Source organism: Acomys minous (assembly GCF_964271855.1).
Source record: "Acomys minous genome assembly, chromosome: 3".
Lineage (NCBI taxonomy): Eukaryota > Metazoa > Chordata > Mammalia > Rodentia > Muridae > Acomys > Acomys minous.
In genome coordinates this window covers 56163790-56182454 of record NC_140485.1, presented here as the reverse complement: position 1 = coordinate 56182454, position 18665 = coordinate 56163790, and the positions used below count along the sequence as shown (strand labels likewise).

Here is an 18665-nt window from a genome sequence, read left to right as displayed (position 1 = left end):
TTGTCATCAGAAATGCTTTCTCCAGCAGTAGATTTATGTGGACATAGAGACTGACAGCCAGACATTACACAGAGTCTACACTGGAGGTCTCTGTTGGGCTCCTCCACTCAGAGCCCAGAGAATCCCTTGGAAGATCCGGTAGCAAGATTACACAAGTCAGAAGGGATGGAGAACACCAGAAGAGCATGACACACTGCATCAACTAAGGAGGACACACATGGGGTCACAGAGACTGAAGCAAAGAAGAAGCCTCCAGGGGTCAGCACTGTGTCTTCTGCATCTGTGTCATGGCTGCTATCTTCATGTTATTGTGAAACTCCTAAAGGTGAGAGGAGGTGTGCTGTTCACCCTTTTGCCTGCGCTTAGAACTCGTTTCCTCCTGTTGGGTTGCCTGTTCATCCTCAGTGTGAGGGCTCTTTCCTTGTCTTAATGTATTTTGTTTTGAGGCCTACTATTCTCAGAAGGGAAATGAGGAGAGTCAGTCTGGAAGAGTTGGGAGATAGGGGATCTGGAAAGAGTGAATGGGGGGGGGGGGAAGCTGTGGTCTATATGTATTATGTGAGACAAGAATCTATTTTAAATAGTTTTTTAAATCATCAAAAATAAAAATAAAAATCAATCCAGCATCTTCTTTCCAAATTCTACCAGTTCTGCAGAAATACTTAACCAATGAGAACCACCTAGATGAACTCCAGGACTTGTAAGTTTAAAAAGGAATCATAAAGAGTGGCAAAAATTTCAAAGATTTTTAGGAAACACATACACATGCGCGTGCATGCACACACACACACACACACACACACACACACACACACACACACACAGAGAGAGAGAGAGAGAGAGAGAGAGAGAGAGAGAGAGAGAGAGAGAGAGGGAGGGAGGGAGAAATATAAGCCTGATAAAAACCAGATACACAAAATCTATTATAAGGGAACATGGGGAAAAGCCTTGAATTTATTGGCACAGAAGACAACTTCCTGAGCAGAACACTAACACCTCAGGCTCTAAGATTAACAATTAATAAATGGGACCTCATGAACCTGAAAAGCTTCTGTAAGGAAAAGAACATTGTTAATAGAACAAAATGGCAATCTAAAGATTGGGAAAATATCTTGACCAATTCTACATGTGACAGAGGGCTAATATATATGTGAAATTAAACACCAACAAAACAAATAACCCAATTTAAAAATAGAGTGCCGAGCTAAGGAGAGAATTCTCAACAGAGGAAACTCTAATGGCCAGAAGCACTTAAAGAAATGCTGAATGTTCTTAGTCGTCAGGGAAATGCAAATTAAAATGACTCTGAGATTCCATTAGACACCCGTCAAGATGGCTAACGTAAATATTTTCTAAAAGTCACCTATAAGGCATTTTCTTAGTTAAGGATGGTCCAGCCCAATGTAGATTGTGACATTCCTGGGGTGGTGGCTCTAGATTCTGTGAAAAAGTAGAATGAGCAAGCCAGTGAGCATCACTCTGCCATGGCCTCTGGGTCATCACCTGTTTCCAGGTTCCTCCCATTTGATTTGCTGCCCTAACTGCTTTCACTGGTGAACTGCTGCGTAGAAGTACAAGCCATTTCCATATATCTCCAAGTTGCCTTTGAGTCATGGAGTTTCATACAATAAACTGAGCTGAAGGAAAAGACAGGAAGCGTTATTTGGGGGCTGAAGAGAGGAATAAACACAACAGCGAGACTGTAAAAAGAAACACAAGGGGTTCTGTCTGCCATGACTGGTTAAAGAAGCCTCCGGTTCCTGGGGCGGGACAGGAGGGGTGCGGCAGCCAGGTATGCAGCTGAGGGAGGCGCAGCGGCAGCGGTTCCAGCATGGAGTGGAGAGTTGGCATGGGGGCAGCATGAGGTCAGTGGTGGGCTTCTTGTCCCAGCAGGTCTCGTATGGGGACCCCCTGCTCACTCAGGACTTCAGAGGAGACACCTGCGGGGCTGCAGCAACCTCTACAAGAAGGACCTTCTTGACCATTTTGGCTGTGTCGATAGAGTTGAATTCTCCAACGATGGAGGCCAGTAGCTGGCCTCAGCAGTTGCCGATGGTGTGTGCTGAGATTAATCTTCAATCCTGACTTCCTGAAAAACTATGAGGCGATGACCTCTGAGTTCTGCTATGGCACATGAAACGAACTATCCATTCCTGGGTCAAAGCCAGACACCTGAAAGGGGAGCACCATTCCTACATTTTCTGCCTGGCTTTCAACAGTGAAAACACCAATGTCTTCTCCGGAGGAAATGAGGAGCAAGTTATCCTCCATGACATTGAAAGCAGTGAGACCTTGGATGTGTTTGCTCATGAAGATGCAGCCTATGGCTTGTCGGTGAGCCCAGTGACTTACGGTATTTTTGCCAGCTCTTCAGATAATGGACAGGTTCTCATTTGCAAAGTCCGGTAGTCTCCCCATGGAGAGCCGTTCTGCCTGGCAAACTACTCATCAGCCTTTCACAGTGTCATGTTTAACCCTGTGGAGCCCCAGTTATTGGCCACGGCCAATCCAAAGGAAGGAGTGGGACTGTGGGGCATTAGAAAGCCCCAGAGTTCCCTCCAGAGCTATGGTGGCAACCTGTCTCTCCAAAGAGCCATGAGTGTGCGATTCAACAGCAATGGGACCCAACTCCTGGCCCGCGGTGCCGCCTGCCTCCCTGTCCTCTATGACGTCCACTCCTGCCTGCTGGTGTTCCAGCTTCACAATCGGGACTACTTCGAGTCATTCACTATGAAGAGCTGCTGTTTTGCAGGGGATCTTGATCAGTATATCCTTTCAGGCTCTGATGACTTCAACCTGTATACGTGGAAGATTCCCGCAGATCCAGAAGCGGGTGGCACTGGCAGGGTGGCCAATGGAGCCTTGATGGTCCTGAAAGAGCATCGGTCCATTGTTAAGCAGGTTTGGTTTAACCCCCACACCTACATGATCTGCTTTTCCGGGGTAGCGAAGAGTGTCAAGATCTGGAGCCCATACAGGCAGCCAGGATGCACAGGAGACCTCAATGGTCGGATTGAAGATGATTCCCGCTGCCTCTACACTCATACGCCTTGTATTGAAGCTAGTTTTACCTGTCTTGTGACTACACTAACCAGTCAGTCCAGGAAGACCCCTGGATGATGGCTTTCTTTGATTCTTTGGCATGGCATGAGATCCAGGGCTGGACCTCTGGCTCAGACAGTGTCCTCAGTGAGAGCTCTATCCTTCAGAGGCATGCAGGGGTTAGTGAGCACTCCGGCTACATTGACTTTGAATTCTTTCTCTCACTGTCTTACTCTCCATCTCCCACAGTAGACGAGTCGGCCAAAAACGCCTTCCACCTGGGGCTCCTGAGTGTCACCGCCACAAATTCAGGGGTGTCAACCCCAGCAACGCCAACATGTGAGGACCCAGGCTCTCGGCAGCAGCGCCTGTCTGCTCTGCGTTGCTACTGGGAAAAGCGCCTCTTGGCCCTGTCCAATGTGTTTGTTCCTGAAGAGAACACCTGTGAGGCCGAACTGGATACAGGTCTTTTCCCCTGGCCTTGGTCACCCATGCCTGAGGATGGATTCCAGCAACTCCGGTTGCTGGCGGTTCAGAGAATGAAGAGGAACTGAACCAATGCCAAGTCACCACCTGGCAGCAAAATGCTATGCGGAGGCGAGAGAAGACAGCCCAGGAAGAGCAGCCCAATGCTCTAGTCAAGCCCGCCAACACCTAAATTGGAGAGAACAATTATGATAACCCCTAGATCAAGGTGGATGACCTCTGCTCCTTCCCAAACTCCTCCCGTGAGCAGAGCGCTTCCACTCTGGATATTCAGCCAAGCCAGGCACTATCAGCGGCCAACATGGAATCAGTTGAGCGAAAGATTTATAAAGCTTACAAATGGCTCCGCTACTCCTATAACTCTTACTCAAATAACAAAGATGGAGAAACCTCCTCAGTAACAGAGGAGGTAGATGAAGGAAAAGCAGGAACTAGCCACAAAGACAACTCAACCGATTCTTCCAGTAAGGAAGCCTGTCTCATGGACACAACCCAGAGGGACCAGGACCCGCCCCCTACAGCAAAGAAGCTTGTAAAGAAGGGACTTCCACTAGAAATCCCAGCTGTGGCACAAGTTATTAGCACAGTAATCACCCTTGGGAAGAGGCGCCAGAGGGCATCTCTCAAGACACTATCCGTAGGCCTCTAGAGCACTCTTTTGAAACCAAGAAGCTGAATGGAAAGGCCTTGAGAAGCCATGCTGAGGAGCCACCTCTCCTTCTGTCCCCAAGGCATCTTGTCCCACTCTCAACAGTGCATCCGGCAACTGTCCCAGGACCTAGTCTGATGACAGTGAGGAGAGGACCCTTGAACCCCTCTGTGCCAACCACAGCAATGGATGCTTACACTCTCAAGCCCTTCATCTCTGTAACAATGGGCAGAACTCTGGGGATCTGGAGACACTGGCCTACTCTTCCGTAGGCCCCCCAGATACTGGCCATGGTAACCTATCCCTGACAGGGACACTTCTACACAAAGATTGTGGTGAGTCTGAAATGGCCTGTGAGACTCCAAGTGCTGGAATGAGAGAGGACCCCACTGACCTCTCAGCCACGGACAGCAGCAAGGTTGTTCATGGCCACAGTGCCCACAAAAGGCACTTCCTCACAACCTTACTGGCCCACCTGGGACATAGACAGCAAGTCCATAGGAGTAATGCCCAGGCCTGCTAACACCAGAAACAACCACATGGCTATAAGCCAGAGTAAGAACACAAGTAACAAAACTCAGAGCCATACAACACCACTGGAAACCAGTGGTCCTACCACAGCAAGGCCTGGAGATACTAACACCCCTGAGGCACAAGAAGAAGATTCTCAATCTGAAGTAAAGAAAATGATAGAAGCCTTAAAGGAGAAAAATAAATCTCTCAAAGAAATACAGGAAAATACATCCAAACAGACGAAGTAATTTAATAAATCCTATAAAAAGTATAAGAAAATACAATCAGATGGGAGAAAGAAATGAAATAAGTGAATAAAACTATTCAAGTCCTAAAAGAGAATGAGATACAACAAAGAAAACACAATCTGAGGCAATCCTGGAGGTGGGAAAACTAGGGAAAAGAAGAGGAAAATCAACAAGACAGACAAACCCTTAGCCAGCCTAACTAAAAGGCAGAGGGAAAGTATTCAGATCAACAAAATCCAAAATGAAAAGAGAGACATAATGATAGACACTGAGGAAATCCAAAGAATCATTAGGTCTTACTTCAAAAGCCTATATGCAATAAAACTTTGAAAATCTATATAAAATGGACATTTTTTTCTTGATAGATTCCCTTATCAAAGTTGAATTAAGATCACATAAACAAATTAAATAGTCATATATCTCCTAAGGAAATAGAAGCAGTCAACAAATGCTATCCTTGGCTTACTTAACAATTTTACTCAATTTTTTAGGGAGGAATGCCTTCAAAAGAATTATTTGCCCTAAATCAGCCTGAAGAAACTTTAAGAGAATGATGTCCCATTTCCTCTGAGAGGGGTTGAATAGGTTTCTGTTTAATGTCTTGGTCTACAAATGTTTATTTTCATTGAGAATTGGTTATAGGTATTATTGGTATTTTACAGAAAGGAAACAAGGTTTGACTCAGAAATGTATCTCTTTTCCTTTCTCTTTCTTTTGTAGGTAAGGAGATAGGAGCTGAAGAGAAGGAAAGGGGGATATAGAAATAGGGAGGGAGGATAGAACAAAAGGTAGATTGTTGAATCTACTCCTCATCACAAGGCCCTAATTGTTATTTATAAAGAGTTTTTTTAATTCAATGGTATTAATTCAATGCAGTGAGGGAAAAAGGCCAAATAACATATAAAGGCAGATCCATCAGAATTATACCTGACTTTTCAACAGAGACCATGAAAGCGAGAAGGGCTTGGACTGAGGTCATCCAGACACTTAAGAGACCATAGATGCCAACCCAGACTACTACATCCAGCAAAACTTTCTATTACCATAGATGGAGAAAATAAGATATTTCATGACAAAACCAAATTTAAACTATCTAAACCCCAACCCAGCTCTACAGAAGATAATAAAAGGAAAACTCCCTCTCCACGAGGTCAACCACACCCAAGAAAATGCAGTATACAGATAATATCATACCAGCAAAACCAAAACAGACACTGCCACACACAATCACCACTAACTCCACAATAAAAGGATTCAATAACCATTGATCACTAATATTTCTCAACATCAATGGCCTCAACTCCCCAGTAAAAAGGCTCAGGCTAACAAAATGGATGCATAAACAAGATCCATCAGTCTGCTGCACTCAAGAAACACATCTCAACGACAAAGATAGACATTACCTGAGAGTAAAGGGCTGGGTAAAGATTTTCTAAACAAATGGACTCAGGAAGCAAGCAGGAGTGGGCATTCTAATATCTGATAAAGTAGATTTTCACCTAAAATTTATCAAGAAATATCGAGAAGAACACTTTGTTCTACTCAAAGGAAAAATCCACCAAGAGGACATTACTATCTTGAATATCTGTTCCCCAAATATTAGGGCACCTGCATTTGAAAAAGAAATACTTTTAAAGCTTAAATCACTCATGGATCTCAACACAATAATAGTGGGAGAAGTTAACACCCCACTCTCACCAATGGACAGATCCTCAAGGTAGAAATTAAATAGAGAAATAATTAAACTAACAGAGGTCATGAGTTAAATGTACCTAACAGACATTCACAGAACTTTTTACCCAAATAGAAAAGAGTATACCTTCTTCTCTGCATCACATGGAACCTTCTCGAAAATAGACCATATAATTGGTCAAAACCAAGCCTCAATAGATACAAAAATTTCAAATATACTCCTTATTCTTATCAGACCACCATGACCTAAAGCTGAGCATCAACAACAATAGAATTAACAAAAAGCCTGCAAACATATAGAAACTGAACAATGTTCTACTCAATGACAACTGGGTCAGTGATGAAATAAAGAAGGAGATCAAAGACTTCCTAGAGTTCAGCGAAAATGAAGGCACAACATATCCAAACCTTTGGGACATAATGAAAGCAATGCTAAGAGAAAAGTTCATGGTACTAGGTGCCTTCATAAAGAAATTGGAGACATCACATATAATCAACTTAATGGAACACCTGAAAACTCTAGAAAAAAAGAAGCAGACACACCCAAGAGGAGTAGACAGCTGGAAATAATCAAACTCTGGCTGAAATCAATAAATTAGAAACAAAGAAAATAATTCAAAGAATCAGAGAAAATCAACAAGATAGACAAACCCTTACCAAACTAACTAAAACACAAAGGGAGAGTAACCAAATTAACAAAATCAGAAATGAAAAAGGAGACATAACAATGGATACCAAGGAAATTCAAAGAATCATTAGGTCTTACTTCAAAAGTCTATATGCCACAAAATTTGAAAATCTAAAGGATATGGACAATTTCCTTGATAAATGCCACTTTTCAAAGTTGAATCAAGATCAGGCAAATAAATTAAGCAGTCATATATCCCCTAAAGAAATAGAAGCATTCATCAAAAGACTCCAAACCAAAAAGAGCCCTGGGCCAGATAGATTCAGCACAGAATGCTACCAGAGCCTCAAAGAAGAACTAATCCCAGTGCTCCTCTAACTATTCCACAAAATAAAAACAGGAGAAACACTACCAAACTCTTTCTATGAAACCACAGTCATCTAAGCCACACAAAGACCCAACAAAGAAAGAGAATTTTAGACCAATCTCCCTTATGAACATAGAAGCAAAAATACTCAGTGAAATTCTGGCAAACCGAATCCAAGATCACATCAAAAATCTCATCCATCAGGACCAAGTAGGCTTGATACCAGGCATGTAGGGTTGGTTCAATATATGGAAATCCATCAATGTAATTAACCATATAAACAATCTGAAAGAAAAAAAAAACCACACGATCATCTATTTAGATGTGGAAAGAGCATCCAATAAAATCAAACACCTTTTCATGTTAAAAAGTCTTAGAACAGGGATACAAGGCACATACCTAAACACAGTAAAGACAATATACAGCAAACCTATAGCCAACATCAAGCTAAATGGGGAGAAACTTAAATCAATCCCACTGAAATTAGGGACATGACAAGGCTGCCCACTCTTTCCATTTCTCTTCAACATAGTACTTGAAGTCCTAGCTAGAGCAATAAGACACCTAAAGAAGATCAAGGGGATACATATAGGAAAGGAAGAAGTTAAAGTTTCACTATTTGCAGATGATATGATAGTATATGTCAAAGACCCTCAAAATTCTACCAAAGAACTCCTAAAGCTGATGAACAACTTCAGCAGGATCCAAAATTAACATGAAAAAGTTAGTAACCCTTCTGTATACAGATGGCAAAAGGGTGGAGAAAGAAATTAGGGAAACTACTCCCTTCATAATAGCCTCATACAATATAAAGTATCTTGGTGTAAATCTAAGCAAGCAAGGGAAAGACCTTTATGAAAAAAAAATCAAGTCCCTGCAGAAGGAAACTGAACAGGATATCAGAAAATGGAAAGATCTCCCATGTTCATGGATTGGAAGAACCAACATATAAAAATGGCCATTCTACCAAAAGCAATCTACAGATTCAATGCAATCCCTATCAAATTCCAACACAATACTTGACAGAACTTCAAAGATCAGTTTTCGATTTCATATAGAAAGACAAAAAACAAACAACAAAACAAAAACAAAAACAAACAAACAAACAAACCAAGGATTAGCTGAAACAATCCTATACAATAAAAGATATGCTGGAGGAATCTCCATCCCTGATCTCAAATTGTACTATAGAGCAACAGTAATAAAAACAGCATGGTGCTGGCATAGAAATGGGGCAGTTCGCCATTGGAGTAAAATTGAAGACCCAAATATACCTATCGTCATTTGATTTTTGACAAAATAGCAAAAAACCATACAATGGAAAAAAAAGACAGCATCTTCAACAAATGGTGCTAGTCCAACTGGATGTCTACTTGTAAAAAATGCAAATAGATCTATATTTATCATCCTGTATGGAACTAAACTCCAAGTGGATTAAAGACCTCAACATAATACCAGACACACTAAATCTGTTAGAAGAAAAAAGTGGGGAAGAGCCTAGAACTCGTTGGCACAGGAGACAACTACTTGAACAGAACACCAACAGCTCAGGTTCTAAGATCAACAATTAACAAATGGGACCTCATGAGGCTGAGAAGCTTCTGTAAGGCAGAAGACACAGTCAACAGAACAAAGCGACAGCCCACAGATTGGGAAAAGATCTTTACCAACCCTATATCTGATAAAGGGCTAATATCTAAAATATATAAAGAACTCAGGAAATTAAACACCACCAAACCAAAAAATACAATTAAAAATGGGGTACGGAACTAAACGGAATTCTCAATAGAGGAATATCGAATGGCTGAGAAACATTTAAAGAAATGTTCCACATCCCTAGCCATCAGGGAAATGCTAATCAAAATGACCTTGAGATTCCATCTTACAGCTATCCAAATGGCGAAGATCAATAACTTGAATGGCAACATGTGCTGGTGGGGATGTGGAGAGAGGAGAACACTCCTCCAGTGCTGGTGGGAGTGCAAACTTGTACAACCATTCTGGAAAGCAATGTGGTGCTTTCTCAGAAAAATGGGAATGGTTCTAGCCCAAGACCAAGTGATACCACTCCTGTGCATATATCCGAAAGATGCTCCAACATACAACAAGGACATTTGCTCAGCTGTGTTCAAAGCAGCCTTATTTATACTAGCCAGAACCTGGAAACAACCAAGATGTCCTTCAACTGAAGAATGGGTAAAGACACTGTGGTACATCTACACAATGGAATACTACACAGCTATTAAAAACAAGCAAATCTGGAAATTTGCAGGCAAAATTGGATGGAATTAGAAATGATCATACTAAGTGAGTTAACCCAGACCCAAAAAGACATGGTATATACTCACTTATATGTGAATTTTAGCCCAACATAGATGTCCTCTGAAAGACTCCACCTAGAAGGGGATAGGGACAGATACAGAGACTCAAAGCTGGACACTGGAAAGAGTGTCATATGTAGTACAGGGAGACACTAGGTAAGCTAAGGTCAGATGTTAGGGGAGGAGGGCTCCCTTTATAAGGACTATGGGAGGGAGAGAAAGGGGATGAGGGAAGGGATGGGATCAGGGGTTGATGAGGGAGTAGGTGAGGTTTGGAGGGGAGGAGGGAGGGGGCTGCAAGTGGGATGTAAAGAATTCAAACTGCAGAACAAACAGGTAGCTTATATTCCTAATCCTACTACATGGGAATAGCTCTGAGACTGTCAGAGATATGAATGTTAATGCATAGAGAGGCCTCATGTTGGCCACAGACTCTGTGATTTATTACTAGAAGCCATTGTTAGTACAGCACGAAGGAAGATTTGTAGACACCTTATGTCGGGTCATACAATGAGCAGAGAACTAGCCTTAATTGTTTTGAGCATCCCGCACACCACATACAATTATAATGTTAGAACTGTATAATGCTTGTGAGAAATTATTTTTGCAGAATGAAAGAACTGGACACTGATGCTGGATCAGACCTGACAGGATCCATTCCTCTCAGCGTGCTGGATGCCGACATCCTGCATCCTCCTTGCTCCAGCCCCAGATTCCTCTGTTGTTGTTATTCATCAGATTTGGACAGCATTGTAGAAAGCTTCTGATCCAATTTGGATTAAGCCAGGAATCTCACAACATTTAGAAACTGGACCACAAATCTAATCCCAGCTTGCTTAACCATTTTCCCCACTTTTTTGGGGGCCCCTTCTAAGGTGTTATTCACCCCAATTCAGCATGAAGAAACCTCAAGAGAATGACATCCCATTCCCTCTAAGGGGGGGGGTGTCAGGTAGGTTTCTGTCTATAGATGCTTATTCACATCGGGAGGTGGTCATACGTCATTATTGGTCTTATACAGAGAAAAAACTAGACAGAACTCTGGGACGTCTCTCTTTTCCTTTATCTTTCATCGGTAGGTAAGGAGATAGGAGCTGAAAAGAAGGAAAGGGAGATACAGAAATATAGAGGGAGGATAGAACAAAAGGTAGATGATTGAACCGACTCCTTAACTCAAGGCCTTAATTGTTACTCATAATTTATATAGAATTGGTATAGAATTTAGTATATGATACAAAACATGGGCATGCCAAATACGTCTCAGATTCTAGCACAATAATATATATCCTAAGCCTAACAGGTAGATACGACTCTATAGATATATGAGGTAAAATAGTTAAATAAGGTATTCAAAAGCCTCAGAGACACACAGAATATGTCATTTAAAGATGTTTTTATTATTCTAAAGTTTCTTTGACAAGACAAGTTAACTCCTAACAATACCCATCCAACCTCAAAGAAGATGATGAGCATCAGAGAACCTACTTATGGAGATGGCTTCAAAGGTGGCAAACTAGCCGCTAGGGAAAATATCCTTGTTCCTGCTACTAACAGAATTCTGCCTAAAAATGGGCAGCTTAGATGCAGGTAGAGTCGATGGCCGAACTCTGCCAAGACAGGGTAAGCAAGTCCTCAATAGTCCCTGCCTTGCGGATAAGTCTGTCAGAGATATTGGGCCAGAAGGCCAAACATAAGGCTCCAACATTACAGAGAGCGTTGGGTGACTGTTCAGGCAGTAAACTGTCTCAGTCATTTTGTTCATTTTGGAAGCTGCTAGCCTGAACTGCTGGTTCACTCAGGAATTTAAGTCTTATTCCTTGTCAAGTCTCTGAGGGATGAAGAAGAACAGATAGTTTACTTATACAATCCAGTTTAGTTGGCTAGGGAATAAGATCTTTTTAGATCAAGATAAAGGAGTTAAGTTAATAGAGATGAGATAGGATAGATATTGAATTTCATTCAGAAATTTAGACCCAACAAGACAGGAAAGATGTTTACTGCAAGTTTGACAAATACAAATAGCCAAATCACTATGAATGTAACATTTATAGAACTCATGATTGTCACATGGTTCTCCCTGCTGTATGCAGTTTGTTTTATGCATGTGTAATAAAATCAATGTATATGAAAAGTATTACAGCACTAATTAATAAAATAGTTTTATTTGGAAAGTATCAGTAAAACAAATAATTTCTTCCAAGAGAGTGATTGGGTGTGGGAAGGAAGTCCATTACTTTTTTTTTTTTTTTTTTTTTTTGGTTTTTCGAGACAGGGTTTCTCTGTGTAGCCTTGACTGTCCTGGACTCACTTTGTAGACCAGGTTGGCCTCGAACTCACAGCAATCCGCCTGCCTCTGCCTCCCGAGTGCTGGGATTAAAGGCATGCGCCACCACGCCCGGCCTCCATTACTTTTTAAATTACTTACATTTAATTTACTCTTGGTCTATAAAATTATTACATTCATTCAGACATTAAAATTCCTGCAATATTAGGTTATGTTTCAATAAGAATAATAAATTTTCACACTATGTGTTAAAGCCTAATTCACTAACAAGTAATAATAACATACCAAAGTATAAATAATTAATTATTTTAATTCAGTTGAGAAACATTGATATTTGCACATAAAGAATAATAAACATCCACTAAAACCAACTAGTGGAAGAGTTTGCTTTTAATAAATGTGTTGGAAATATTTCCTTATCCCAATAGTATGAAAGCAAATATTCAAATATAGCATTACTTTACAAGTGAATTATGCAATTTCACCCAAAAGATGCTATGCAAGATAGCACATATGTAACGACTTTTTCACTTTATGATACATTCTCTCTTAGGGTCTCTACTGCAACTGAGGCTGCCCTTTCAACAGTGGTCTTTCCTGGTCTCTCATAGCATCAAATACCAGCATCTCCATGACCTTGCTATGCTTTGAAAACCTGTACAGCCTGGGAAATCTTGCCTGTCATCAAGTGGAGCTGCCAGAATGAAGAACAGCCTTGGCCCTGTCTGGATCACAGATTCTATGTGCTGATCACGAGGACATACTTCCCAGAAGCTTTAGTCTCCATGATGCTGGTCTCTCCTCAATCTCATCGCATTCTATTACAGCAGCTGACCAGCAGAGATTGCCCCAGCAGGGCAAAAGGTTCACTTCAGTGGTTCTGGTGTCTTCTTAATTAGAGCCAATGATTCAGCTCAAACTGACCAGAGCCACATAATCTTACTTCAAACTGTGACATAGTGTCTCTGATAGAGTCTTTTGATTCCTTCTGAATTTCACAAGCCAGGCCTCCATCGTTGGCACTGCTGTCAACATTCCTATTTTCCCTAAGATCTCATAAAACATCCTGACTTCTGAGCTCTGAGAACTCCGTAAATTTTCCACACTCACATTCAAAATCCTCCATGCAATTCTCCCTAAAATGTATGTCACATTGATATCACACTTGTGGAAATATTTTTGCCTGGATAAATTTTTATTTCTGTGATAAAACATTATAAGCAAACCAACTTGTTATAGTCTATTATGAAGGAAAGTAGGGCAGGAAGCAGAGGCGGAAGTCTGGAGTCAGTGACTGAGGTAGAGACCATGCAGAAACATTACTTAGCGGTTTGTTACCTATTACTTCATCATTTTGCTTTCTTATATACTACCTGCATAGGCATGGTACTTTCCACACGAGGTTGGGGCCTCCAACACATACATATTTCTGAATATATGTAAATATAAATGATCTTCTTAGTAAATGCAAACAATATTAAATTCTATTAAAGTATAAATCTGTGTTCATCAAAATAAACATCAATAATGGCACAAAACTCACAATAAATGTGGTAATATAGAAAAATAATTTGTTCACAGTACAGCCAAAGACATACATCAATGGAATTATATTAGAAGTACAATTTATTAGAAATTGAACAAAACAACATCATAAAGGATGAAAAGAGTGGCATTTCCAGTAAACATGAAGATATAAGCAACTTCAATAGCACTAGGAAAACAAGGATGGCAGTGAACACCAGTCTTGTATGTTCTGCATTCACAAAAAATACCAAACTTCTCACAATGTCAAGAGTTGGTGCGAATATAAAATATTATTTATTGCTGAATGTTGCTTTACCAATAGTACATGTTCAGCGAGGAGAAATTCTTATTATGCCTGGAGTGAACACTTTACTCCACAGTTTTGCCATAGAATTTTTAATCTCCATGTTTCGCAAGGTATATATTAAAGGATTCAGCATGGGAGTGAAAACTGCATAGAACACAGTAATAAATTTATCAATGGGAAAGTTGGAAACAGGTCTAACATACATGAAAATGCAGGGAACAAAAAAGAGGACAACCACCGTGATGTGGGAGCTGCAGGTGGACAGGGCTTTGCGCCTCCCTTCCTGACTGTGAGTCTTAAGAGAATTTAGAATAATTCCGTAGGAGACAAGGAGGAGGATAAAGATCACTATACACATGGCTCCACCATTAGCAATGACAGTGAGGCCAATGAAGTAAGTGTCAGTGCACGCAAGTTCTAATAATGGGTACATGTCACAGCCAAAGTGGTCAATGACATTGGGTCCACAAAAAGGAAGTAAATACACAGAGATAACTTGAAGCAGAGCATGAGTAAATCCTCCAGCCCAGGACACCACCAACAAAAGAATACAAACCTGTCGATTCATGATGGCCAAATAATGCAGTGGCTTACAGATAGCCACATAGCGATCATAGGCCATCACCACTAAAATGAAGACCTCAGCACCACCAAATAAGTGCTCCACAAAAAGCTGAATCAGACAGGCTGTGAAGGAGATGGTCTTTTTATCACAAACTAAGTCTTTAAGCAACTTGGGCAAGATGGCAGTGGAATAAACAGCATCCATGAGTGACAGAAAGGCAAGAAAGAAGTACATCGGGGAGCCCAAAGAGGGGCTGGCAATCACTGTCCCCACAATGAGCAGGTTGCCTCCTATGGTCACAATGTAGATGAGTAAAAACATGACAAACAATGCCTTTTGCCCAGCAGGATCCTGAGTGAGACCCAGGAGGATAAACTCTGTAACATTGTTTTTCTGTCCCATTTATTCTTCAAGAAGCTTGCTTCAGTAGTAACAGCTCAGGAGAATAGGATGTCATTAGTTGTGACCAAAACCTAGATTTGCATTCTGCCAGGAAGCTTATCTTCAACATCTTCTACCCTGGCAAACTTCAGAGGTTTTCCAGTAACCAACTATTTAGTTCATCTTGAAGTAGCTCCATAGTTCTGTCTAATAATTTTGTTGATATTAGAAAAACTTAAAACCTCAGTTTATTTATATACAAAAGAGCAAAGTTATTTTCTTATTTAATGCATATAAAACTGATTATTTAAAAGACATTGTATCACAAAACACAACATTGCTCCTTTTCACAATCCTGGAAAGTTGGTAGTGATAGCAATAAACCCTAAGACTATCAGCTGGTATCTTAGGAGATAATGTCACAATATGATCAGTGTAGTAAAACAACACTGGCCCTGAAGCACCCTCCCAATGCTATTAAATTTTAATTATACATAAACACTGTACATTTCAAAGGTCTTCTGTTCTTCTAGATTCTTTTATTCAGTCTCATAAGACTGGCTTTGAAGTGTATCAAATAGCTTTAACATTTTTGCACAGTACCATCTGTATCAATTACTATATCTGATTCTGATTGCCATGGTTCTCAGCAGCTATAATTCTGCCCATTTCATCAGTGACTTTCACAATTATTAAGCTCATTAAATGCATCATAATTGTTCCCAGGTCCTTTTTACCTTAATTGAACTGAACCACAGCTGTTACCAACTACTGAACCAGTGGTGTGGCTTTGTTTTTCACAACACTTGTGAACAGGAAAAATGGAAACTGAAAGAGTGATAGTGATGGGTCCTAGGTCCTGAGGTGGTAAGATAGAAATTCAGTCTTCAGATCTCCACACACAGACTATTCAAAGAAAACTTTATAACTAGTGTGGCATGTTGTGAACATGACTCAGTTTGCGCAGCGTAAGTTAAAAAGATTAGACAACACAATTTAAGAGTTTTTCCAGCCCTCGTAGTCTACAGCTCTATTAGTTCAAAACTACCTGTTTTCATGATGCTGTCATAGTTTTCTCTTTTCACATTTGAATAACCAATCTCTCAGATTATATGCACTTCTTTAATAATGCTAATAATTATGAATAAATGGTAGATGAGGGCTACTCTAATAATTATTTGGATTTTATTATTCACAGTGTACCATGGAATACTTTGAGAGGCAGAGGAGAAGAGAACAGTGTGGATTCTCTGAACTCTGCATCATGAGCTTGTGGTACAGTGTCAGGATCATTCACTTACTACCTATATGATCTTACTACAGGGGTATACAACATCTGCATCCAGGATGCTTTGTTTAGTTCAAGGATTCTTTCAAGCTCTGTTCAATTCATGTGACAACATTTAAATGCATGTGATCTATTAGTAATGTTGTTCTTTGTGTCAGTGTATCAGTTACAAGAAAACATGAGGATCTCTCTTAAGAAGAACAAACATACTTCTGGGTAGAAAAAATAGTCTTTGAGTGTCTCCTGATCCACTTTAGGACATAGGAAAAAAGTATGTTAGGAATATTGTGTTCCATTACATTTAAGTGCTCACATATTACTTAAACTTGAAACAAGAAATAGAAAACTTGTCCATATGGACCTAATGGTGTATAAAAGCACATGAAGTTACAGCACTTACAGGAGTACAAATAAAATTGACAATAATTATATTTAGCAAGTTAAGTTCATATCTGCAATGCTAATGTTGTATTGTCACATTATTTTAAATTTCCTGATACCCAATTTTTCATAGCTATCTCAAACCAAATGTGTATAGATGATAAGAATATAAAATGGAAACTCTCTGAATGAAGGAAACAAGTGAGAGTCAGAGGGGTTAAAAGAATGCAAGTAGACATTTATGGAGAAAATAGGCTCAAAGCACATGATACACTTACTAGAATATGATCTGATGAAAGCTAGCATAATACTTTTTTTAAATATTTAATTTTAATTAAAATCCTTTGAAGTAGCAACATAACAAATTTAAGTGACTGTGAAAAGGTATTTTCCTGTCAATTCTCATTAGCATAAATACGTTTAATGCAAACTGTGGGAATAGTTTGAAGCTACTCATGAAAACATACATCCCGTTGAAAGAAATTGATGGGCATTTGTTTTCCTACATTCTAAGCATTCAGAATAATATGTTACTTAAACTTTTCTAAATTAAATGTATCTAAAATATTTACACATACTTGTTAGCACATACCACATAATATAGTAAAACTGATGCTGTTTTTAATACATGAAATGTATTTTACTTGTTATTTGGTAAAGTATAAAATAAACCAAATAAGGTGATAATAAAAATATTACATATATTCTCATTCATATGTATGTGATTTTATGTGATTTTGTTTAATATTCCCAATTTATATATTTCCTATAGAAATACATGACCTTAAAGAAATTAACAAGAGAACATTTAATTAATATGCTTTATTGTTGCTGTCATAACACATATCTTAGGTCTAATCTTTGTTCTGAATATGAAGGATATTTTTACTGTATTGATTATAAATTTTTGATATTCTTGTGTATCATTGAGAATACATGATAACTTACAGTTGTTACAGGAGAATTATCAAGTGAATGTACCCAGCACATTTCTATAAGATTTCCCTTTATTACAAACTTTTTGAGAATTATACACAATTGAATATCTAAAAAAAGATTTAAATATAGATTCAACACTTACTGTAAACAATAGTTGGGTGGTTCCATCTCCTCAGAAGATATCTTCATACAGTAACAAAGAATTGTCTTTGTGCAAGTATGTAAAGGTTAGTAAAATAAATAGAAGTGAATTTATCGAACAAAAATGTTGACATCTAAATTAATTATGTGAAATTTTACATGTTCAGTCAAATGAGGTGAGGCATTCAAAGGAAGCCTTGCTTTAAGGAGATATGATAGCATTGTCATCGCTCACAAATATAATAGTACCTAAGAATACAATCTTGAAGCATTGCTGACAAAAAATTCTCATGAGTAAAAGAAGCCTCTGTCTTTAAAGATAATAATGTAGAGTCCTACTAAGGGCTACTCCTTTCTGTTTAGAAACATAACCTTGTATGTAGAAGCTCCAGGACAATCGAAACCTTCTATAAACTCTCATAATCAAAGATAAACACCCTGATGGTAGTAGGCTTCTGGGACTGTAGGTAGAGCTGGTGGTCCCAGGTGGCAGCAATCCTCTGATTTTCCTGGGTGTCAGCAGGCCTCTGGGGATATGGGGAGAATTGGTAGTCTCCAATGGCTGCTGGTCTCTGGGATTGCAGGTAGAGATGAGGCCTCGTGGTCCCTGATGGCGGCCTGTCTCTAATGGTCCTTGATGGCTGCCTGTCTTTGATAGTCACTGCTGGCTGCTGGCCTCTGGGATTGCTAACACCAGGTACAACTACTTGGCTAGAGGTCAGGGTAAGAACACAAGCAACAAAGCACAGGGCCATATGGCACCATCAGAACCCAGCTATTCTACTACAGTAAGCCCTGGATATCCTCTCATACCTGAAGCATAAGAAAAGAATCTTAAGTTTGATTTTATGAAAATTATAGAGGACTTAAAAGAGAAAAATTAATCTCTCACAGAAATACAGGAAA

At 39.8% G+C, this 18665-nt stretch overlaps 2 protein-coding genes and 2 pseudogenes across 9 annotated transcripts in view; 1 reads left to right on the top strand and 3 right to left on the bottom strand.

Annotated features, from left to right (window-relative positions):
• LOC311593775 (high mobility group protein B2-like) overlaps nt 1-18665 on the bottom strand; it is a 529125-nt pseudogene that overhangs the window by 64189 nt on the left and 446271 nt on the right. The gene's annotated exons all lie outside the window — the stretch shown is intronic.
• The window catches only part of LOC311593465 (olfactory receptor 4A5-like), a gene marked incomplete at its 3' end in the record, with an annotated part of 109578 nt that overhangs the window by 58473 nt on the left and 32440 nt on the right, over nt 1-18665 (bottom strand). The window contains exons 1-2 of one of the 6 annotated variants that reach the window (XM_084774803.1): nt 2353-2462; nt 1504-1637 (exon numbers count right to left, since the gene is read on the bottom strand). The exons of 2 other annotated variants lie outside the window; for them this stretch is intronic. 3 more of the 6 variants (XM_084774802.1, XM_084774805.1, XM_084774806.1) reach the window with 3 other exon arrangements.
• LOC311593460 (DDB1- and CUL4-associated factor 5-like) lies at nt 2134-5225 on the top strand (annotated as a pseudogene). Its single transcript has one exon. The product of its transcript is annotated as a DDB1- and CUL4-associated factor 5-like (transcript).
• LOC311593200 (olfactory receptor 4A5-like) lies at nt 14087-15031 on the bottom strand (the record flags this gene model as incomplete). The annotated part of the gene is made up of 1 exon (XM_084774356.1): nt 14087-15031. One exon carries the CDS (start codon nt 15029-15031, stop codon nt 14087-14089), a length of 945 nt encoding a protein of 314 aa, XP_084630482.1.